Genomic DNA, 26328 nt, shown 5'->3' on the forward strand with positions numbered 1-26328 from the left:
GGTCTGTACTGTGTGTGTGTATATATATATATATATATATATATATATATATATATATATATATATATATATATATATATATATATATATATATATATATATATATAGTAGCTTGCAAAAGTATTCGGCCCCCTTGAAGTTTTCTTCATTTTGTCACATTACTGCCACAAACATGAATCAATTTTATTGGAATGCCACGTGAAAGACCAACACAAAGTGGTGTACACGTGAGAAGTGGAACGAAAATCATACATGATTCGAAACATTTTTTACAAATCAATAACTGCAAAGTGGGGTGTGCATAATTATTCAGCCCCCTTTGGTCTGAGTGCAGTCAATTGCCCATAGACATTGCCTGATGAGTGCTAATGACTAAATAGAGTGCACCTGTGTGTAATCTAATGTCAGTACAAATAGAGCTGCTCTGTGACGGCCTCAGAGGTTGTCTAAGAGAATATTAGGAGCAACAACACCATGAAGTCCAAAGAACACACCAGACAGGTCAGGGATAAAGTTATTGAGAAATTTAAAGCAGGCTTAGGCTACAAAACGATTTCCAAAGCCTTGAACATCCCACGGAGCACTGTTCAAGCGATCATTCAGAAATGGAAGGAGTATGGAACAACTGTAAACCTACCAAGACAAGGCCGTCCACCTAAACTCACAGGCCGAACAAGGAAAGCACTGATCAGAAATGCAGTCAAGAGGCCCATGGGGACTCTGGACGAGCTGCAGAGATGTACAGCTCAGGTGGGGGAATCTGTCCATAGGACAACTATTAGTCATGCACTGTACAAAGTTGGCTCTTATGGAAGAGTGACAAGAAGAAAGGCATTGTTAACAGAAAAGCATAAGAAGTCCCGTTTGCAGTTTGCCACAAGCCATGTGGGGGACACAGCAAACATGTGGAAGAAGGTGCTCTGGTCAGATGAGACCAAAATGGAACTTTTTGGCCAAAATGCAAAACACTATGGGCTTGATTCACAAAAGAGTGCTAACTGTTAGCACGGCCATTTTCGCGCGAATTTTCGCATTGCGTGCAATCGCGAATTTTCGCGCAAAACGATAACGTTTTTGCGCGCAAACGCGAATTTTTGAGCAAAAACGATATCGATTTTGCACAAAAATTCGTGTTTACGCGTGAAAACGTTATCGTTTCGCACAAAAATTCGCAATGCGAAAATTCGCGCGAAAATGCCCCTCTTTTGTGAATCAAGCCCTATGTGTGGCAGAAAACTAACACTGCACATCACTCTGAACACACCATCCCCACTGACAAATATGGTGGTGGCAGCATCATGCTCGGGGGGTGCATCTCTTCAGCAGGGACAAGGAAGCTGGTCAGAGTTGATGGGAAGATGGATGGAGCCAAATACAGGGCAAACTTGGAAGAAAACCTCTTGGAGTCTGCAAAAGACTTGAGACTGGGGCGGAGGTTCACCTTCCAGCAGGACAATGACTCTAAACATAAAGCCAGGGCAACAATGGAATGGTTTAAAACAAAACATATCCATGTGTTAGAATGGCCCAGTCAAAGTCCAGATCTAAATCCAATCGAGAATCTGTGGCAAGATCTGAAAACTGCTGTTCACAAATGCTGTCCATCTAATCTGACTCAGCTGGAGCAGTTTTGCAAAGAAGAATGGGCAAGAATTTCCGTCTCTAGATGTGCAAAACTGGTAGAGACATACCCTAAAAGATTGGCAGCTGTAATTGCAGCAAAAGGTGGTTCTACAAAGTATTGACTCAGAGGGCTAAATAATTAAGCACACCCCACTTTGCAGTTATTGATTTGTAAAAAATGTTTGTAATAATGTATGATTTTCGTTCCACTTCTCACGTGTACACCACTTTGTATTGGTCTTTCACGTGGAATTCCAATAAAATTGATTCATGTTTGTGGCAGTAATGTGACAAAATGTGGAAAACTTCAAGGGGGCCGAATACTTTTGCAAGCCACTGTGTATATTTATGTGTGTGTGTGTGTGTGTGTGTGTGTGTGTGTATATGTATATATATATATATATATATATGTGTATGTATATATATATATATATATATGTATGTATGTATGTATGTATGTATGTATGTATATATATGTATGTATATATGTATGTATGTATGTATGTATGTATATATATGTATGTATGTATGTATGTATGTATATATGTATATATATATATATATATATATATATATATATATATATATATATATATATATATATATATATATATATATATGTGTATATATGTATGTATGTATATATATGTATATATATATGTATATATATATATATATATATATATATATATATATATATATATATATATTTATACACACTCACCTAAAGGATTATTAGGAACCCCATACTAATACGGTGTTTGACCCCCTTTTGCCTTCTGAACTGCCTTCATTCTACATGGCATTGATTCAACAAGGTGCTGAAAGCAATCTTTAGAAAAGAGTTCCCCAACCCTGTCCCCAAGGCCCATATTTTGCAGGAAACCACACACAATCACAGGTGAGGTAATTAGTGTCTCAGTAGAGCTGATTAACTACCTCTGTGGATTTCTACACAACATGCACTGTTGGTGGGCCTTGAGGACAGGGTTGGGGAACACTGCTTTAGAACTGTTGGCCCATATTGATAGGATAGCATCTTGCAGTTGATGGAGATTTGTGGGATGCACATCCAGGGCACGAAGCTCCCGTTCCATCACATCCCAAAGATGCTCTATTGGGTTGAGATCTGGTGACTGTGGGGGCCATTTTAGTACAGTGAACTCATTGTCATGTTCAAGAAACCAATTTGAAATGATTTGAGCTTTGTGACATGGTGCATTATCCTGCTGGAAGTAGCCATCGGAGGATGGGTACATGGCAATCATGAAGGGATGGAGATGGTAAGAAACAATGCTCAGGTAGCCTGTGGCATATAAACGATGCCCAATTGGCACTAAGGGGTCTAAAGTGTGCCAAGAAAACATCCCACACACCATTACACCACCATCACCAGGCTGCACAGTGGTAACAAGGCATGATGGATCCATGTTCTCATTCTATTAACGCCAAACTCTGACTCTATCGAGACTCATCAGACCAGGCAACATTTATCCAGTCTTCAGCTGTCCAATTTTGGTGAGCTTGTGCAATTTGTAGCCTCTTTTTCTTATTTGTAGTGGAGATGAGTGGTACCTGGGGGGGGGGGGGGGGTCTTCTGCTGGTGTAGCCCATCCGCCTCAAGGTTGTGCATGTTGTGGCTTCACAAATGCTTTGCTGCATACCTTGGTTGTAATGAGTGGTTATTTCAGTCAATGTTGCTCTTCTATTAGCTTGAATCAGTCGGCCCATTCTCCTCTGACCTCTAGTATCAACAAGGCATTTTCACCCACAGGACTGCCGCATACTGGATGTTGTTCCGTTTTCACACCATTCTTTGTAAACCCTAGAAATGGTTGTGCGTGAAAATCCCAGTAACTGAACAGATTGTGAAATACTCAGACCGGCCCATCTGGCACCAACAACCATGCCATGCTCAAAATTGCTTAAATTACCTTTCTTTCCCATTCTGACATTCAGTTTAGAGTTCAGGAGTTTGGGCTCTATTCTCAAAGAGCCAAAAGTACCGCAAAATTTTACCGGTAAATTCCCGCCAGCGGTAAACTCCGCATTTTTTCAGCATTCACTAACATTTTCCGCATGTTTGCCGCATGCGGGAAAAAAGATGCGGAAACGGCCATTATTCATGCGGGAATCATGCGGTAAAAAGGTCGCATGAAAAAGTGTTTAAAAAAAAAAAGTTAAAGTCCACCAAACACAGCCCTTAAGCCTCCACACTTCATTAAAGTCAATGGGATGCGGAATATATCACCTACTACTTGTAGGTGATAAAAATTCGGTAATTAACGAAGAAATGATGCGCCTGAACATCTTTGAGAATTGATCTTTTATTGCGGAAAATACCGACTTTTGCGGAAATTTTACCGCATGAATCCCGCACTTTTATCACACTTTTTCCGCATGCGGAAAAAACATGCGGAACATTTTGAGAATCCCAACTTGACGGTATTTTGGGTGCAAACTTCCCGCATGTACTTTACCGCATGCGGGAAGTCTTTGAGAATAGAGCCCATTGTCTTGACCAGGACCACACCCATAAATGCATAGAAGCAACTGCCATGTGATTGGTTGATTAGATAATTGCATTCATGAGAAATTGAACAGGTGTTCCTAATAATCCTTTAGGTGTGTGTGTGTGTGTATATATATATATATATATATATATATATATATATATATATATATATATATATATATATATATATATATATATATATATACAGGTACTTCTCAAAAAATTAGCATATTGTGATAAAGTTCATTATTTTCTGTAATGTACTGATAAACATTAGACTTTCATATATTTTAGACTAGCTGGACGACCGGCGTTGCCCGGGTACGTATCAGGCTGGTGTTGTCCCCGCCCACTTTTCATAACCCTAACACACAGTTACTTAATTAATTAATGACCAAGTTTGTGAGCTTTGTGATCTTTGGCATCAATAATTTGCATTGAAATAAAATAAATCTAATTGGCTGTGGCTCCACCACTTTTCTGAATTTGAACCCCAATCACCCAATGGCCAAGTGTACCAGGTACAGGTGATTAACCGTGCAAGAGGCTTGTGCCATTAACAGTGCAAGAATGGCAGCAATTAAATATTCCCCTTAAAAATCAATAGGTGGATTTTAATTGGCTTTTGTCGGCTCCACCCACCTTTCTGAATATTAATCCCAGTCACCCAGTGACCAACTGTGCAAAGTTTGAGAACCCTACCACTAACAGTGTAAGAATGGCTGCAGTTTACATTTTCCTAATCAAATTTGTATTTTTCTCCACTCACTGATTTCCTGACATTGTTCGGGTATGTATTTGGCTGGTGTTGGCTCCGCCTACTTTTTTTTAACCCTAACACACAATTACTCAATGACCAAGTTTGTGCGCTTTGCGGTCTTGGCATCAATAATTTGCATTGAGATTGAACAAATCTGATTGGCTGTTTGTGGCTCCACCTCTTCGTCTAAATTTGAACCTCAGTCACCCAATGACCAACTGTACCAGGTTTAATGTTTGTGCCATTAACAGTGCAAGAATGGCAGCAATTACATATTCCCCTTGAAAATCAATAGGTGAATTTTGATTAGCTTTTGTAGGCTCCACCCACTTTTCTGAATATTCATCCCATTCACCCAGTGACCAATTGTGCAAAGTTTGAGAACCCTACCGCTAACAGTGTAAGAATGGCTGCAGTTTACATTTTCTCAGTGAAATGTGTATTTGTCTCCACCCACTGATGACCCGGCATTGCCTTGATTATGTATTTGGCTGGTGTTGGCTGCGCCCACTTTTCCTAACCCTCACACACAATTACTCAGTTACTCAATGACCAAGTTTGTGAGCTTTGCGGTTTTTGGCATCAATAACCTGCGTTAAACTGAGTTTGATTTTGCCTGTGTTTTCTGTGGATTTAGCAAAATACATTGAAATTGGCAAAGTTCATCCTGTGAAATGTCCAACAGACATGAAGATAAGGGAGTTGTGCTGTGATTGATAATAAAAAAATATAATAATCATCATCAATATCAATAATAGCATTTAAAGGCTGACTGCATGATTCCACATGATTTTGTGATTCTACATGAATTTTGTGATTCCACAAAAAGAGCTTGCAGTTAGCTTATTCACCACAAGGTGTCGCTCTCACATCTCCCACGTGGAACGCACAGAAAGGAGGAGATTAATCTAAAGACAGGAAGTGATGTAACAGGAGGAAGAGAAGTTGCTGGAGGTGAGAGAACACGCGGCTGGAAGAGGTAATTGTGTGAATCTTGTTATATATGGAGCAGAGCAGAGGTTTGGGGTGGACATGCTTTGTTACAGAGGAGGACATAGTACACCTGTCACTATCCTGATCATCCCCCTTGATGAGACTTATATATAACTGCTGTGACTTGTTTGCCAGTTTTCTATTGCTCCCCCTACATTCACCATAGATTATGGGTCGGATCTCACCTTCCTAGTAATCGTTCAGTCACATCACAAGAGAATATATATATTGAATACAGCCATGTCCCTCCAGTGCTGGCATTTACCCTTGTATAGCCTATTCTGCCCCCAACATTGCTATATTACTGTGCAGTGTAGCCGTATCTCCCCAATCACCCCCCCCCCAGTTTTCAGCTTCCTCCTGGGGTATTAGTAATATTGGGTAGTGACCAGGGCAGAGGCTCAGGGGGCACCAGTCTGTGGGAGTGCAGCCCTGAGGGTGTGCCTATTCCCCACCCCTCCCCGAACACTTCAGAGTTATGACTCTGCATGTTTGGGAGACTACCTAATACTGGGGGTACATCTGCCTATCCTGGGGAGGAGGCTGCCTGTCTGACTTGGGGAAAGGGTCTGGGGGCACACTTGCCTGTCCTGATAACAGAGACTGCTTGGGGTGCGTACATTTGAAATCGGCGCCGGTAGACTTGGGCGCAGGATACAGCGGTATATAGCTGATCCTGCTTCTGCACAAGTCCGGGCCGATTTAATTACTATTCCCCCTCCAGGCCGACATGGATAGTGGGGGAATGAAATAATTCGGCGTCCAGCGATTGCTGGAGGCCGAATTATTATGTTTTTAAGCAACTTCGGCTCTGTCTTCTGACAGAGCCGACGTTACTCACTAAGCGCTTCAATAGGAATGATTCCTATTGAAGTCTATGGAGGCGCCGGCTGCGCCCAAATCTAGCAGCGCTGAAAAGCACTGCTCTGGCTTGGGGTATATTTGGCTGACGATACTTAGGGTACGTCTGGCTATCTAGCCTGGGAGGGGGGTATCCTAATACTAGGGGAACATCAGCCTATATTCAAGGGGAGGATGCCTAATACTGGGGTACATATAGCTATCTAACATGGTTAGGGGTACTGCTAAATACACAAAGTACATTGTGATATCTAATCTGGGGTTGGTGGGCTGCCTAGTTCTGGGGATGCATCCGGCTATCTCTAATGGGGATGGTGGGCTGCCTAATAGTGGCTATCTATACTGGGGAGGGGGGCTACCTAATACTGGGGGCACATCTGCCTTGTTAACTTGGGGAGGGAGACTACTTGATGCACCTGGGTTTTGTAACCTTTCAGCACTTTATTTGGCCCGAGGAAGTGGGCAGAGACCCACAATACGTGTTGCCTGTGCTTATTAAAAATTAATTATATTTATGTATATGAATTTATCATTCTTTAGGTAAGCTACCTCCCCTTTTTTCTCTTTTATTTGTTTTAAACTCAGTTTTATATACAACTGGGTGCCTCTTAATGCCTTTATGATGGCTTCCCGAGTCTTCCAGATATTAGTCACCCAACAGACCAGTCAGCAGTCAGACCACTCCTTGAGCTCCATCGCTATGTTATCAATGGCTGGAGTGACATGTGATGAGATGTCTGACTTCTATACCGAGGAAAAGGGTGAAAATTTAGCGATAAAAAGGGTGTGAGCAGGAATCCAGGCGCATGCATCTCTATGGAGAGAGCTTGCAGGGAGTAGTATTTTTATTGTTAGGGTAGTTGCCTTTATTCCTGAGAATGATACAAACTATCTATGTGGGGGGTTAGTTTACATAATTGCCCCTTAGGGAGGGAGACCTAGAGAATAATATAATCTGTGAATAGTGCGGAGCTCTGATTGGCTGATCTTGTATGCCATGGAATACTGAGCCCATAAGATCCTCGTGGAGCAGCTCCCACCTCCAGCTGGTGCCTCACACGTATGCACACTCTCTGTGTTACCTTATCTCTGGATTTCCCTCACTTCTTGTGCTGTCAGAGGTGTTTCATGTTTATCCCAGCCGTTATGGAAGGCAGGCCGGTATCTCTTCCCTGTGAAGAGGGACACTTTCCCTGATAGCTTTTCCCAGCAGCTGTTCATAGCAACAGTCATAACTACAATGATGTACAATGGAGTTGTTGTGGATCAGTGGAGGTCTCAGGGAGGGAGGTCCTGAAGGAGCAGGATCTGTGCATTGTGTCCATTTTCAGCAGATGAGACAGGTGCACCATATGACCGTATCCATTGTATCTCTCATGAGAAGAAGCCAATGTGCAGTCAGGAAGGAGCCACTGGTGTTGGGTGGCTCACAGTGGGTGAGGTTGGAGTCTGCACAAAGATGATGGCTGTTGGGTCACAGCTAAGAGGTGGAGCCAGGTAACAAGGGGCGTGGCTGATAGGACAGGTAGAGAAGATGGAGGCTGCAGCTGGATAGTGGTTGGGTGGCCTCTGCTGCTTCTGTCCTCGTATTGGCACTGTCCCAGCTGCTAGATTTGTTGCTATTGCTCTAGAAGGTTTGAGGTTAGTAGGTGATGGACAGGTAGGGTCAGGATATGGAGCTGCAGTCCCATCTGCCCAGTTCATCAGCTGCCAGAGCCATAAGTAATGATAATTCATAGCTAATTAGCTGCAGGCCTCAGCTCCTATCTTCCTATATCTCCAGCTGTTCTCTCTTCACATCCTCCTCCATCTACCGCTGCCGGCACTGCTGTAACCTCCCAGGAATGTGTGCATGGAGAGGAGGAGAGAAGCACCAGATGATGAGCAAGGCACACCGGGAGAGAGGACTGTGGTGCTGAATGTGCCGGAAACCACAGCTTATGGAATATTATCACCCCCTAGCAATATATGGTCTTTTGTGTGCTTTATTAGTGCTAATATCTCACAGCTATAATTTTGTATCCATTTCAGAACTGAGATCTGAGCTTAAAGAACAAATTACATATGTGAGGAGTGATCAGCAGTCTGTGGAGAAGGGTGATATCATGAGTACAATTAAAGAAGAAGAGACGTATGTGATGATTGATCAACAATCTATGGAGGAGAGTGGCATGATGGGGACAATTAAAAAGGAAGGAGACAAAACATATGTGAAGAGTGATGAGCAGTCTATGGAGGAGAGTGACATGATAAGGACTAGTGAAGAGGACATTATTACTGGGATGAGTATTGGTGAGTGATAAATGTATCTCCTTTTAATGTCCAGTGCATATAAGCTGTGCGCTCTACATGTTGCCAGTATACAGGAGTCGAGTCTGAGGAAGGCTTCACAGCTGAAAGCTTACTTCTTATAAGTTAGCCAATAAATGGCATCATCCTGATTCAAAACGTCTTGCTTTCACTAGTGCAGTAAGCTAACTCTCTAACAAAATGGTAAAGCTAACAAGTGGTAAGCTAGCTCTCTAACTGAGTCACTAAACTATCAATAATAGGTTCAGTGAGTCTCATATGAGCACAAATCAATCACAAAATGCAAATACACAGCACTGCATTCTCCAGCATAACCTCTCACACAGTACTGAATAACCGCAAGGGATTAATCCAAGATGGCATCCGCCTTATATAGGGAAGGGTGTGGCCAGAGTTTCCTATGGTTGCTAGGGAGATTCTGGGCAAGGGCATTCATAAAAAAATGCACTTCTGTAATCGACTCAAAGTTATAATTACAGCTTGCATTACGGATATCTGTAAATTACAAGTCATTACGCCCAATGGGACAGAGGAGGTGGCAGAAGGGAGTTAGACTGGCTTACATTTGACCCTCTGGGGCGGCTCCACCAGACCAAATGCCGCCCCACGATTCCTACCCTTCCCAGCACCATGTAGGGTGACCCAATGGGCAGTGAAAGGGAGGTACCATCCCTGCCTACGCCTCCCTCCTCATCACTAATTTCTGGGGAGAATCCAGCCCCTGTGACAGGAGCAGCTGCAGCAGTTCTCACCATGTGGAACGGCACTAGTGGTGCTGCTGCAACTAGCAGCTAATTCCTCAAATTGGGTGGAGGGTTCCGTCTCAAATCCAATCCACCATAAAGGGCCGCCTGCTGCTGGCCAATGGTGTGCTGCAAAGGGGGGTGGGGAAACATCTGGCCATCTATACAACGGGGGAGGGGGGGCATTTAAATGACCATGGTGTTCAGTTTTCCACAGTCATTTCCTGACATTGTTACTCCAATCACAGGACTGAGAAATACTCTGTAGTATTGGACCAATCAGAGAATGCGGAGGCATCTCGCGGGATTCCCATTTCCACAGAAATATTCTGCATTCTCTGATTGGTCCGATGCTTCTGAGCTCAGTGATTGGCTGACATTTCTGAGTTGCTGTAATGCGGCATTTCCGTTTTAGAGATCGGCATTCTGATGGATTTTTCAGACCATCCCCAGTCACATTAAATAAAAACAGAACACGGGTCGCTCAACTAACATCAGCTATAGATGAGGCACATCATAGTATTTAAACTATGCCTCTAATATACTGTCCCTCCAACTTTGCATAAACATTAGCCAACAAATGTCCATATAAAATCCCTTTAAATGTCCTTCAGTGTGCTGATAGTTCTAAGTACTTCAAAAGACTTCCATGCATTAATAGTACCAGTATACGCTCACCAGATTTTATGGCTGACCAGGTTGGGATCAGCAAAATACGCCTCTGGCCTTGCCAGCTCACAGATATCTCACATGTATTCCTCCCCCGATCTTCACAGCTCCATACATGTAAAACAAGATTGGCATCGCAATAGTGTAACTGTATAGTTTTAAAGGGATACTGTAGGGGGGTCGGGGGAAAATGAGCTGAACTTACCCGGGGCTTCTAATGGTCCCCCGCAGACATCCTGTGCCCATACAGCCACTCCCCAATGCTCCGGCCCCGCCTCCGATTCACTTCTGGAATTTCAGACTTTAAAGTCTAAAAACCACTGCGACTGCGTTGCCGTGTCCTCACTCCCGCTGATGGCACCAGGAGCATACTGCGCAGGCCTAGTATGGTCTGTGCCTGCGCCGTGCGCTCCGGGTGACATCAGGGGAAGCGAGGACACGGCAACGCAGGCGCAGTGGTTTTCAGACTTTAAAGTCTGAAATTCCAGAAGTGAACCGGAGGCGGGGCCGGAGCATCGGTGAGTGGCTGCGCGGGCACAGGATGGCTGCGGGGGACCAGTAGAAGCCCCGGATAACTTCAACTCATTTTCCTCCGACCCCCCCCCAACAGTATCCCTTTAAGCATCCACAGTATCACCAGTGCTCACTGACAAAACACAGGCACCCAGTGTACCACCACCGACCGGTCACTTAAGCTTCTCACCAGATTCTCTGGCCGACCCAACACAGATCAGCAGACAGCGCTTAATGCATATATCACGGTGGTTTCCTCCAGCAACCAAGGTCCTAAGACTAAGGCTACTTTCCCACCAGGACGTTGCGTTTTAGGGGACGTTATGGTGGCATAACGTGCCCCTAACGCAACGCCTGGTGGTGCTGGATGTGGACGTCAGAGTGAGCCGCGTTGTGCAGCTCACTTTGGCGTCCGTGACGCGTACTCTTGGATGCCTGCGGCATCACGTGGTCCCGCCAGCCAATCGCCGCACAGAGCGGACGCTCCAGGAAGTAAACACTGCACGTCACACCGTGCAGTGAATATTAATTAGCCATGTGCCTGGCCGCTCTCCCGTCCTCCCCAACATTACTGAGCATGTGCAAGCAGTCTAACGCGGCTTAGCCGCGTATAAAGTACTGCATGCAGTACGTTATCTTGAGGTGCAGCGTTACAATGTAACGCAACGTGGGCACTGTGAACAGCCCATTGATTTTTCATTACTGTGCGGTGGGGTGTGTTATACAGGCTGCTCTAACGTGCGCCTGTAACGTCCCACTGTGAAAGCAGTCTAAAAACAGGCTTGATATAGTGTAAATCCATTTTTTATTTTAAAACATTAGTGTAGTGTAGTTTTTTTTAAAATAAAAACGGATTTACACTATATCGATCCCTTTTGAGTCTTATGCTGGGGATACACGGTACGTTTCTGTTCCGTGTATCAAGCAGCTGATTCGGCCAGCTGATAATATTCAGCTTGTCCAATCACGCTGCTCGATCCCCGCCGGCGGACAATGGCAGGGAATAGAGCAGCTGATAAGGAGCACCGGCGAGGACGAGTGGTAATCGATCCGCTCGCGAGCGGGGACGCAGCGGGGGTCGATCCGGCAGCTAATCGGCCGCCGAATCGACCCGTGTATTCCCAGCATTAGGACTTTGGTTGCTGGAGGTAATGATTTTGTGCCTCATCTATACCTGATGTTTGTTGCGCGACCTGTGTTCTGTTTATATTTAATTTTTTAAAGTGGTACGCACACTTATTTAACAGGTGCGATCCAACTTATTGGATATATTAATTGAGTAAGTTTTTAATCTGTGAACAACACTGAGGAGCACACGGTGCAGATTTATTTCCTTTTATATACATTCCTAGTCACAGCTTCTTCATTTGCTTAATTGGGAATAAGAGAGAGAAACATGTACATTACACGGGGCATATGAGTGACACGAGGACACAGCGGTAATAAGAATGTGGAAGTGACACCACATTGCTCTACAAACATAACACAGATCTCTTGCTATAAGTACATATAGGTCTGTTGTCACAGGAGTAACACATTGCTTCCGCTGTCTCATCAAGCTCTACATTCACTGTTGCTCAATGTATGGCCAATGCTTTAGGTGTGGGAGGGGTCAGTGACATGCAAATAACTCTGTATATGCAAATGTAATGCAGATTGTATGCAGATAATCAGATTAGTCAGGAAATGCATTAGATTGGCTGAACTCCCAGCTACATAAAATTTTCATGCAAGCTAAAGTTTTAGTCATGTGATTGGCCACCTGTAATGAGCTCCACCTTCTGCAGTTCTCAGTCAGGCTGATAACGTGTGATGGTCTTTGACATGCCAGTAACTCTGAGATGGTGCCATCTGAATGCTAATTTTATGCAAAGTTTAGTATTCTCACCAGAGCCTAAAGCCTCGTACACATGCCTGACTGCAGGGAACGACGGGTCTGTCGGCACCTCTGTTTTCGGCAGACAGTCCAGCGTGTGTACAGTCTGTCTGCAGACTGATGAGGCTGTTTCTGAACGATCCGCCCGGAGGATCATTCAGAAACAGCCGTATCAGTCTGCAGACTGACTGTACACACGCTGGACTGTCGCTGGAACGCCCGCCCAGTGGGAGGGTCTGACGGACCCGTCATTCCTAATAATCCAGCGTGTGTACGAGCCTTTACTCACTTGATTTATGTCCCTGCCCGGCTGTTGTTATTAGCCGCAGTCTACAGCAGAAGCTCTTTCCTCTGCACATAACAGTTGGCAGCGGAATGCAGACACATCTCAGCCCCACTCCTCAGCTCCTTCATATCAGCTGTGTGGAGGGGAAAGCTCACTGTCACTCAGACACATCTCTGCCTTCCTCCTCAGCTCCTTCCGATCAGTTGTGTGGAGGGGCGGGGAAAGATCACTGTCACTCAGAGACACATCTCTGCCCCCCTCCTCCACTCCTTCCTATCAGTGGCTTGGAGAGGCAGAGAAAGCTCCTAGCAGAGAGACCAGCTCAACCACATGAACTTTGCTGGGGCCGGACACAGAATAGAATGTGCAGTTCTATTGCGCTTTTCTTTTGGTGAGTCACCTGGTCTCTCCTTTAGCCAGTAATCGGTGGCCGCAGTATAGGTAGCCAGGGATAGGTGTGGCCAGTAATAGGTGGCCGCAGTATGGGTAGCCAGGGAAAGGTGTAGCCAGGGATAGGTGTAGCCAGTAATAGGTGGCCGCAGTATAGGTAGCCAGGGATAGGTGTAGCCAGTAATAGGTGGCCGCAGTATAGGTAGCCAGGGATATGTGTAGCTAGCAATAGGTGGCCGCAGTATAAGTAGCCAGTAATAGGTGGCCGACGTATAGGTAGCCAGGGATGGGTGTAGCCAGTAATAGGTGGCTGCGGTATAGGTATCCAGCAATAGGTGGCCACGGTATAGGTAGCCAGTAATAGGTGGCCGCAGTATAGCTAACCTGGGAGGGGTGTAGCCAGTAATAGGTGACCGTGGTGTAGATAGCCAGGAATAGGTGGCCACAGTAGAAGTAACCTGGGATGGGTGTAGTCAGTAAAAGGTGGCAGCGGTATAGGTAGCCAGTAGTAGGTGGCTGCAGTATAGGTAACCTGGGATGCGTGTAGCCAGTAATAGTTGGCCGCAGTATAGGTAGCCAGGGATAGGTGTAGCCAGTAATAGTTGGCCGCAGTATAGGTAGCTAGGGATAGGTGTAGCCAGTAATAGGTGGCAGCAGCATAGGTAGCCAGGGATAGGTGTAGCCAGTAATAGGTGGACGCAATATAGGTAGCCAGGGATGGGTGTAGCCAGTAATAGATGGCCGCAGTATAGGTAGCAAGGGATAGGTGTAGCCAGTAATAGGTGGCCGCAGTATAGGTAGTTGGGGATAGGTGTAGCAAGTAATAGGTGGCTGCAGTACAGGTAGCAGGGACAGGTGTAGCCAGTAATAGGTGGCAGCAGTACAGGTAGCCAAGGATAGGTGTAGCCAGTAATAGGTGGCAGCAGTATAGGTAGCCAGGGATCAGTGCAGCCAGTGCATATATAGCCAGGAATAGGTGCCCGCAGTAAAGATAGCCAGGTGTGGGGGGCGGCGGGACGGAGCGTCAGGTGTAAACAAATACTCACTTGCCGGGGGGCCTTCACGCGTCTACTTACTACTCATTTCTTCCTGTCCTTGCATTCCATCTCCCTGTAACAGCGGGAGATGGAACGCAAGGACAGAAAGTAGGAATAAGTATGTAGTACACGCACGCAGGACCCCGGGCGAAGTGAGCAAATCTATTTACCCCTGCCGCTGTTCGTGCTCCCGCCATTGCTTCGCATCCCCGCTGCTGCGTTGCCACTCCCCCACCGTAAACCGGTAAAACGCTATTGTGCATGGTTTGATTACCATGCTTAACCAAACTGTGGTATATCGGTATACTGCTGAAACCCTAGTCACATACATTGCATGCAGGGAGTGGTTAATGATGTCTGGTCATATATGTGATGATGGGGCTATAGCACTAAGGCCCCATTCACACTGAGGCACTTTTCATGGCATTTACAGAGCTTTGCTGAATGCCAGCGAGCAGAGAACCACTATGACAAAGTGCCCTATGGTAGCATTTTGTTACTCAAAACAGTCATCTCCCCCCCCCCCCCCCCCCCCCACCAGCCCCCAGCGTGATGTAGACCTCTCCCCACCCAGTGTGACACTCCCCCTCCCCACCACCACCCGGCGTGATGCTGACCTTTCCCCACCCAGTGTGACCTCCCCACCACCACCAGCCCCCAGCATGATGTAGACCTTTCCCCACCCAGTGTGACACTCCCCTTCCGTTCAGTGTTACCTTACTTTTTCACCCAGCAGCACCCAGCGTAACCTGCTTCCCCACCTGGCTACTTTTTCATACCACCCGGCTAGAAAATATTTCTGGGGAGAACACTGAGAGATATGCAGCTACTGCTTCTGCTCCATTTCCAGTCTGCACAAACTTTGCCTCAACTTGGGATTATCAGCAGCTCACTGACCATCCCTAATGATAATTGTTCCTCCCCTCCGAATTATCTAACAAGTAGTGTTGATGTTTCTCTATTTGCAGCTCGGAGTCCTGGAATCAGGAACCTCTCAGAGACTCGTCTCTCTGTATCCACAGACAGTACAACGGATGATGATGTCACTGGACAAGAGTCTCCTGCAGATATCCTGGTTACCCCAAATATTCCCCCAGACCCCCCTCACCTGTTTAATCCTGAGGGGCCTCATACCCAGCACAGCTCTCCCCCTGCTGGAGGGTCTCATTCCTGTTCCACGTGTGGGAAATATTTTGTGACAAAATCAAATCTTGGCCAACACAAGAGAATTCACACTGGTGAGAAGCCGTATTCATGTGCTGAGTGTGGGAAATGTTTTGTGCGAAAATCAAACCTTGTCATACATGAGAGATCGCACACTGGTGAAAAGCCGTATTCATGTGCTGAGTGTGAGAAATGTTTTGTACATAAATCAGACCTTGTCATTCATGAGAGAACGCACACTGGAGAGAAGCCCTATTCGTGTGCTGAGTGTGGGAAATGTTTTGTACATAAATCAGACCTTGTCATTCATGGGAGATCTCACACTGGAGAGAAGCCATATTTGTGTAGTGAGTGTGGGAAATGTTTTGTAAAGAAATCAGACCTTGTCAGACATGGGAGATCTCACTCTGGAGAGAAGCCGTATTCATGTGCTGAGTGTGGGAAATGTTTTGTACAGAAATCAGTGCTTGACACCCATGAGAGATTTCACACTGGTGATAAGCCGTATTCATGTGCAGAGTGTGGGAAATGTTTTGTACACAAATCACATCTTGTCACCCATGAGAGATTTCACACTGGTGATAAACCATATTCATGTGCTGCGTGTGGGAAATGTTTTGTACAAAAATCACATCTTGTCATCCATGAGAGATCTCACACTGGTGAAAAGCCGTATTCATGTGCTGAGTGTGGGCAATGTTTTGTACAAAAATCACATCTTGTCATCCATGAGAGATCACACACTGGTGAGAAGCCTTATTCATGTGCAGATTGTGGGAAATGTTTTTTACGGAAACCGCATCTTTTCATCCATGAGAGATCTCACACTGGTGAGAAGCCATATTCATGTGCTGAGTGTGGGAAATGTTTTGTACAGAAATCAAATCTTGTCATCCATGAGAGATCTCACACTGGAGAGAAGCCATATGCATGTGCTGAATGTGGGAAATGTTTTGTGCATAAATCACATCTACTCAGACATGAGAGATCTCACACTGGTGAGAAGCCGTATTCATGTGCTGAGTGTGGGAAATGTTTTGTACAAATGTTTTGGTAAATAAGAGTCAGTGAAACATAACTTCACCTTTAGTGAGCCTGAACTGGCCGCAGCATACTGCTCTCCATCTCCCCAACACAGCTGGAAGTAGGGAGTATGGTGAGTGGAGTGCAGTGGCCAATAACAGGCTTGTTCAGTTCCGCTTATCCCAGGTAGATTTTCAGCCTGGATTTAAACACATCCAGAGATGGAGCTGTCCTGACCTGCCACTCATCAGGCAATGTCTATGGGCACCTGACTGCACTCAGACCAAAGGGGGCTGAATAATTATGCACACACCACTTTGCAGTTATTTATTTGTAAAAAATGTTTGGAATCATGTATGATTTTCGTTCCACATCTCACGTGTACACCACTTTGTATTGGTCTTTCATGTGGAATTCTAATGAAATTGATTCATGTTTGTGGCAGTAATGTGACAAAATGTGGAAAACTTCAAGGGGGCCGAATACTTTTGCAAACCACTGTGTATGTGTGTGTATATATATATATATATATATATATATATAAAAATATAAAAATATATATATATATATATATATATATATATATATATATATATATATAAATATTTATATATATATATATATATATATATATATATATATATATATATATATATATATATATATATATATATATATATATATATATATATTTATATTATATTTATATATATATATATATATATATATATATATATATATTTATATATATATATATATATTTATATTTATATATATATTTATTTATATATATATATATTTATTTATATATATATATATTTATTTATTTATATATATATATATTTATTTATATATATATATATATATATATATATATATATATATATATATATATATATATATATATATATATATATATATATATATATATATATATATATATATATATATATTTTTATATATATATATATATATATATATATATATATTTATATATATATATATATATATATATTTATATATATATATATATATATATATATTTATATATATATATATATTTATATATATATTTATATATATATATATATTTATATATATATTTATATATATATATATATTTATATATATATATATTTATATATATATATATATATATATATATATTTATATATATATATATATTTATATATATATTTATATATATATATATATACTAGCTGATGGCCCGGCGTTGCCCGGGTATGTATTTGGCTGGTGTTGGCTCTGCATACTTTTACTAACCCTAACACACAATTACTTAATGACCAAGTTTGTGAGCTTTGCTGTCTTTGGTATCAATAATTTGCATTGAAATGAAAAAATCTGATTGGCTGTTTGTGGCTCCACCCCCTTTTCTGAATTTGAACCCCAGTCACCCAATAACCAACTGTACCAGGTTTGAGGCCTGTGCCATTAACAGTTCAAGAATGGTAGCAATTAAATATTCCCCTTGAAAAGCAATAGGTGGAGCCTAATTTTGTAGGCTCCACCCACTTTTCTGAAGATTAATCCCAGTCACCCAGTGACCAACTGTGCAAAGTTTAAAATCCCTGCCATTAACAATGTAAGAATGGCTGCAGTTTACATTTTCCCAGTGAAATTTGTATTTGTCTCCACCCACTGATGACCCTGCGTTGCCCGGGCATGTATTTGACTGATGTGGGCTCCGCCCACTTTCTAACCCTAACGCACAAACACTCAATGACTAAGTTTGTGAGATTTGGGGTCCTTGGCATCAATAATTTGTATATTCCCATAGAAATTAAACGAATCAGATAGGCCGTTTGTGGCTCCGCCCCTCTCCAGCATTTGAACTCAAGTCACCCAATGACCAACTGTAGCAGGTTTGAGGCATCTGCTATTAACAGTGTAAAAATGGCAGCAATTTAAATATTCCACTTGAAAATCAACAGGTGAATTCCCTGAATATTAATCTCAGTCACCCAGTGACCATCTGGGCAAAGTTTGTGAACCCTGCCATAAACAGTGTAAGAAGGGCTGCAGTTTACACTTTACCAGTGAAATTTGTTTTTGGCTCCGCCCACTTTTTGTAACCTGGACAAAAAGTCACTACTCATTGACCAAGTTTGTTAGCTCTGGGGTCCTTGGCATCAATAATTTGTATTTTACCATGAAATGAAACAAATCTGATTCACCGTTTGTGGCTCTGTCCCCTTTTCTGAATTTGAACCCCAGTGACCCAATGACCAACTGTACCAGGTTTGAGGCTTGTGCCATAAGTGCAAGAATGGCAGCAATTTTTTATATTCTCCTTGAAAAGTGACATGTGATTTTTGAGTGCCATTTTTAGGCTCCTCCCACCTTTCTGAATATTAATCCCAGTCACCCAGTAACCAGCTATGCTAAATTAAAGAACCCTGCCATTAACAGTGAAGAAGGGCTGCAGTTTACAATTTCCCAGAAAAATCTGTTTTTAACTCCACCCACTTTTTGTAACCTGGACACACAGTCACTACTCAATGACCAAGTTTGTGAGCTTTTGGGTTCGTGGCATCAAAATTGTGCTAATGGAAGCAGTTTATCCAGCAAAGAAATCTGGCTGTTTTTGGCTCCGCACCTTTACTGAATTTGAACATTTTTGCATTTTACCATTGACATTAAACAAATCTAATTGGCTGTTTTTGGCCTGATCCCTTCAGAATTTAAACCCCAGTTTCCCAGTGACTGACTGTAGCAGATTTTAGGCCTCTGCCATTAAGAGTGCATGCATGGCAGCAATGTAAATATTCCCCTTGAAAATCAAAAGGTGAATTTTGATTGGCTGCTGTAGGCTCCACCCACTTTTCTGAATATTAGTCCCAGTCACCCAGTGGCCAACTGTGTCACGTTTGAGAACCCTGCCAATAACAGAATGGCTGAAATCAATCTAACAAATCTGATTGGCTATTTGTGGCTCCACCCCTTTAGTGAATTTGGACCCTAGTCACTCAATGACTGACTGTATCAGGTTTGAGGCCTCTGCCACTAACAGTGTGAGAATGGTAGCAATGGGAATATTCCCCTTGAAAATCAATAGGTACATTTTGATTGGCTGTTGTAGGCTCCACCCACATTTCTGAATATTCATCCCAGTCACCCAGTGGCCAATTGTGTAAAGTTTGGGAACCCTGCCATGTTAAAGATGTAGTTGTTGGCACCGCCCACTTTTTCTAACCTTGACATACAGTCACTCAGTTATCAAGTTTATCGGCTTTGGGGTCCTTGGTATCAATGCTTTGTATATTCCCATTGAAAAATAAACAAATTTGTGGCTCCGCCCCCTTTCCGAACTTGGACCCCAGTCACCCAGCGACCAACTGTACCAGTTTTGAGGAATCTGCTTTTCACAGTATAAGAGAATGGTAGCAGAATAAATATTCCCTTTGAAAATCAAAAGTTGAATTTTTATTGGCTGTTGTAGGCTCCACCCACCTTCCAAAATCTTAATCTCAGTCACCCAGTGACCAACTGTGCAAAGTTTGAGAACCCTGCCATTAACGGTGTAAAAATGGCTGCAGTTTATATTTTCCCAATAAAAGTTTTTTTGGGCTCCGCCCACTTTTTGTAACCTTGACACACAGTCACTCAATGACCAAGTTTGTGAGCTTTCAGGTTCCTGGCATAAAAAATATGTGAATGGAAGCAGTTTATTCACCAAGGAAATCTGATTGGCTGTATGTGGCCCCACCCCTTTAGTGAATTTGGACCCCAGTCACCCAATGACCGACTGTAGCAGGTTTGAAGCCTCTGCCATTAAAAGTGTAAGTATAGCAGCAGTTTAAATATTCCCCTTGAAAATCAATAGGTGAATTTTGATTGGCTGTTGTAGGCTCCACCCATTTTCTTGAATCGTAATCGCATTCACCCAGTGACCAAGTGTACCAAGTTTGAGAACCCTGCGATTAACAGTCTAAGAATGGCTGCAGTTTACATTTTCCCATTTAAATGAATGACTGAAATTTGATTGGCAGTTTTATGCTCCACCCACTTTTCCTGGATTTGTAACCTCGGTCACCAAGTGACCAACTGTGCCAAGTGTGGGGACTGTGGCTTGATTACTGTGAGAATGGCAGCCTTTTACATTTTTTCCATTGACTTGAATGGGTGAAATCTAATTTGCTGTTTGTAGCTCCGCCCACGTGTGCAGGGGGGCCGCGAGACCCCCAGAACATATCATCCCAGGTAGTAAGGGATCTGTGTACCAAGTTCCGTTCAAATCGGTCAAGCCGTTTTCGCGTCATCGCGGCACATACACACACACACCCTACACACACACACACACACCCTACACACACCCTACACACACACACACCCTACACACACCCTACACACACACACACCCTACACACACACACACCCTACACACACCCTACACACACACACACCCTACACACACCCTACACACACACACACCCTACACACACACACGATTTTATATATATATATATATATATAGATAGATAGATAGATAGATAGATAGATAGATAGATAGATAGATAGATAGATAGATAGATAGATAGATACACAATCTCTCTAAAAGTAGGCCACTCGCTTGACGTTTATATGTATCCTGATGTGCCTATTCCAGGCCTCTAATGTATCATCTGACATTTTGTTGTACTCTCTCACTAATGTGTATTTGCCTTACTTCTCCAATAAACTTGGCTACTTTAAATAAATGTTTTATGGTTGTAATTAATCATATTTCCTCATGGAAGAGGCTCTTATCCTGTTCTTACTACATCATCATGTCTGTTACTCTATGTGAGGTTGTGTTCCCCTTTAGACTGTCATTTGCATTGCTTGGCGGAGAGACATCACACTACTATTTAACATAGACCTGAACTCAGAACTTTCTCTCTGCTCTAAGCAAGCAACAGTACAATAACATTTTTTTTAATTCTTTGTTACAGCTGATAAAAAATCCTGCAATTAATCTGCACTGTGTCTACTTCCTGCTTTCATGGAAGCAGACATAGGGTAATATCCTGTGTTTACAAATTAGCTATCCTGAAGAGGCAGCCAACTGAAACAGCTGAGGGGTCAAATTACACTTATGATTAGTCCCAGATAAGGATGAATTAGACGGGCTAAACTCTCTAAATACATACAGGGGGCATTTCTCTCTGTTTTCCTTCTGTCCTGTGAAAGGAATTCAGGTCCACTTTAAGCACACATCTGTTGATTGTAATTAAGGCTGTGACTAAGTCCTCATTTCTTTATGACATGTTATCTATTAAGGTATTCTGGTGGTCAGAGCAGGTGATATTGGGCTATGCTGGTCTGTAGAACGATAGAGCAAAACCCCCAGTGATAACGTGGCTAGTGCCCAACAACTGATGAGCAACCCAAGCATTTAAATTCATAGTGTCACATCAATATTCCAAATACAGTGTGTACTCTCATATGAACCGACCTATGTATAATCCGAGATACCCACTTTTACCTCAGAATCCAGAAAAAAGTGATTGACTCGTGTGTAAGCCCCCTCCCCAGTAGCCAGTACAAGTCAGCCCCCCTCCCCATAGTCAGATGTGCCTGAGGATCATAAAAGAAGCCAATGGATGGTCTCATAGATATGAGACACAGCGATTGCTACACAGGAAGAATCCCCAATGATTGCACCGCTGACACGTTGCTGCACGCTCCGCTCCACAAGCCAGGGGACACAGGTAGTCCTGAGCAGCGCACTCTGCACACCATGTTGCAGGGGATGGGGGGGGGCACGGACATAGCAGGGAGCGAGCTGGAAAGAGCAGGATCGCTAGTGCAGGATCCTTACACTCCTCTGCCAGTAACAAAACCTGCTCCACAACAGGTTTTGCTCGACTGATTCGCATATAAGCCGAGAGGGTAACTTTTCACCACATTTTTTATGCTGAAAAATTAGGCGTATACGCGAGTATATACAGATATATATATTTAATCAATAAACAATTCATATGCCATATATTGTGAATAAATAAACAGGACATCACATCAGTAACCAATGTATATGCTCCAACCACGCCCACCTGAGGAAACCGGAAGTGTCCGGTGAAACATGTCGTGGCTCAGCGTGGCTTGCCAGGCGTGTGTGTGATTGTCGTCCCAGCGCCCTCCTCCATGTTCTCCCAAATTGGATTACCCGTGGACTTCACCATTTGCCCTGCTCAAGCCGCTGGACTGTCTGATACACTAAGGCTACGTACACACATGCGACAACGATCGTTCGTTGAGGACGACGAACGAACTTTTAATTGATGAAAGAACGACCGAAGTAAAGTTAGTTGTAAAAAGTGTGTAACGATCACATCGTTAGAACGAACGTTACACCACGTAAAAGCACTTAATGCGCCTGCGCATAAAATTGTGAAGTTCCTTGGAGAAAAAGTGAAATACGCATGTCCAGCCTGGTACGAACGATCGTTTCCAACGATGTACCACTTTTGCTAACGATCGTCGGTGGTAAAAATCCGCCAAGACAGAACTTTGTTTTGTAACGATTTGCCTCGTTCGTCGTTTGCCTTAATAGTCGTTGGTTCGTTTTTTGTAACGATCGTCGTTGGTAAAGATCGGGGAACGATCGTTACAAACGACTATAGTCGCATGTGTGTACGCACCTTTAGTGAAGTCCGGAACAATCTGGCTACAACAGCATGTGGACTAAACTGCAGGATCTCTGGGAGCTGGACACCATTGAACTGGTACTGTATGAATGAGCATCTACTAAATATGAGCATATGCATTTGCTTTCTACTAACACATACAGTGTCGGCTTCCCCTGCTTGCACGCCAATACTTTCGCATCTTTGGCTCTGTTACTCTGCTAAGCTGAATCTATCTGCCACTAACAGCACCAGCATCTCTAGCTCATGATACATGGACTGTGAGCTCAGACATCATAGACTGCCTTGAGTAGGCGGCGATGTGCCCATGCAAAATAATTGATGTCATTTATTTGCCACATGCAAGTGAACTGAACTAATAGGCATTGTGCATATGCCTCTTTGCTCTTTTTTGCAATATTACCTGAATCACCACAGCTTCTGGGAACATTCTCTCTTCTTTTGGAGGAAATGTGTGCTTTTTCACTGGTACCAGTGACTGCAATAGTGAGCAGTTATAGGGGTGAATGTGTGAGTCTTGGGTGAATCCAAAGTGAGGCGTGGGTTATGTATGAGGGTTGTAGGGTCCTCAATCCACCACGAGTTGGCGTTTTAAATATTTTTGTATTTTTGGAATATGGAATTAAAGTTATGATATTTTAAACAATTGATGATAGGTGTTTTTGGTGACTTCATTGGGATATACGCCCTCCTAATTTTTCCTCTTGAAATTTTGTATTGCAATCTATATGCCATATGTGGGGAATAAATAAGCAGTACGCCCACTAATAAGACATGTGCACGAGCTTCACTGGTGTAATCGATACAAGGATATCAGCGGGTGGCAACTTGACAGACAGCCTATCGGGCCAATCAAAGTGCGGGAATCACGTCCTTTAACCCTCCTGGCAGTGTATTAAAAACCGCCAGGGGGCAGCGCAGCAGCTTTTTTTCAATTTTTTTTTAAATCATGTAGCGAGCCCAGGGCTCGCTACATGATAGCCGCTGTGCAGCGGCATCCCCCCACCCGCTTCGATCGCCTTCGATTTCCTGGAGGGCTTCCCCCGTCGCCATGGTGACGGGCGGGATGACGGCACCGACGTTGTGACGATCCACCCCTCAGTGCTGCCTGGCACTGATTGGCCAGGCAGCACACGGGGTCCAGGGGGGGGCGGCACGGCGCGGCGGGTAATCGTCGCGGAGCGGCGGCGATCAGAGTGCACTTTGCTAGCTGCGTGTTGCACGTTCGGGGTTACCGCCAGGAAGGTTAAAGTCACTGGACCCGCCGAGGCTCAGGGCGGGGTGAGTGGAGTGCCCATTATTGGCAAGGAGCGGGCGTATTGGCAAGGAGCGTACCAGCGCTCGCTATGCATAGGGTGGGCTGAGCGCACGCTCCTCTGACCAAGCTTAATTATGCACGCTTTGCTGCCACTATGGCGCATAGTGTGCAGGAACTGAAAATGAAGGCACGCTGATTTAATAGCGCGAGTAACAGGAGGTTACTTGCGCTATTTTTGTTAGTGAATCAACCCCAATACCATCAAACTACTCAGAGCTGAAGAGAAAGGGATCCATGGGGGACAAAGTAGGAGTCCATTGGGACCGAATGAGGAATACAGCTTTGAGTGCTTCCTTCCCAGATAAGCAGAGATTGCCTAAGATGGTTTTCATGTGATCTGGTGACAAATTTACATTTTCAGCATCATATTCTTAGCTTTATGTAATATTGGGATTGATTCATTAAGCTGCGCTGTTAAAGCACAGGAGTGTGCGCTATGCATGACTTACTCGCTCTCGCTGCTATGTAAGGAGCGTCCTCTATGCATGACTTACTCGCTCTCGCTGCTATGTAAGGAGCATTCGCTATGCATGACTTACTCGCTCTCGCTGCTATGTAAGGAGCATCCTCTATGCATGACTTACTCGCTCTCGCTGCTATGTAAGGAGCGTCCTCTATGCATGACTTACTCGCTCTCGCTGCTATGTAAGGAGCGTCCTCTATGCATGACTTACTCGCTCTCGCTGCTATGTAAGGAGCGTCCTCTATGCATGACTTACTCGCTCTCTCTGCTATGTAAGGAGCATCCTCTATGCATGACTTACTCGCTCTCGCTGCTATGTAAGGAGTGTCCTCTATGCATGACTTACTCGCTCTCGCTGCTATGTAAGGAGCGTCCTCTATGCATGACTTACTCGCTCTCGCTGCAATGTTAGGAGCGTCCTCTATGCATGACTTACTCGCTCTCGCTGCTATGTAAGGAGCGTCCTCTATGCATGACTTACTCGCTCTCGCTGCTATGTAAGGAGCGTCCTCTATGCATGACTTACTCGCTCTCGCTGCTATGTAAGGAGCGTCCTCTATGCATGACTTACTCGCTCTCGCTGCTATGTAAGGAGCGTCCTCTATGCATGACTTACTCGCTCTCGCTGCTATGTAAGGAGCATCCTCTATGCATGACTTACTCGCTCTCGCTGCTATGTAAGGAGCATTCGCTATGCATGACTTACTCGCTCTCGCTGCTATGTAAGGAGCGTCCTCTATGCATGACTTACTCACTCTCGCTGCTATGTAAGGAGCGTCCTCTATGCATGACTTACTCTCTCTCACTGCTATGTAAGGAGCATCCTCTATGCATGACTTACTCGCTCTCGCTGCTATGTAAGGAGCATTCGCTATGCATGACTTACTCGCTCTCGCTGCTATGTAAGGAGTGTCCTCTATGCATGACTTACTCGCTCTCGCTGCTATGTAAGGAGCGTCCTCTATGCATGACTTACTCGCTCTCGCTGCTATGTAAGGAGCGTCCTCTATGCATGACTTACTCGCTCTCGCTGCTATGTAAGGAGCGTCCTCTATGCATGACTTACTCGCTCTCGCTGCTATGTAAGGAGCGTCCTCTATGCATGACTTACTCGCTCTCGCTGCTATGTAAGGA

At 44.0% G+C, this 26328-nt stretch overlaps 1 protein-coding gene across 1 annotated transcript in view; it reads left to right on the forward strand.

Moving 5' to 3' along the window:
• Positions 1-26328, forward strand: part of LOC137525345 (zinc finger protein 721-like) — a 103988-nt gene that overhangs the window by 26781 nt on the left and 50879 nt on the right. The window contains exons 5-9 of the mRNA XM_068246400.1: positions 7338-7513; positions 8784-9044; positions 15545-15618; positions 15715-15855; positions 15916-16793. Coding sequence (XP_068102501.1) covers positions 7338-7513; positions 8784-9044; positions 15545-15618; positions 15715-15855; positions 15916-16793 — 1530 coding nt within the window. The remainder of the gene's footprint in view (positions 1-7337; positions 7514-8783; positions 9045-15544; positions 15619-15714; positions 15856-15915; positions 16794-26328) is intronic.

Source organism: Hyperolius riggenbachi, chromosome 7, assembly GCF_040937935.1.
Source record: "Hyperolius riggenbachi isolate aHypRig1 chromosome 7, aHypRig1.pri, whole genome shotgun sequence".
Taxonomy (NCBI): domain Eukaryota; kingdom Metazoa; phylum Chordata; class Amphibia; order Anura; family Hyperoliidae; genus Hyperolius; species Hyperolius riggenbachi.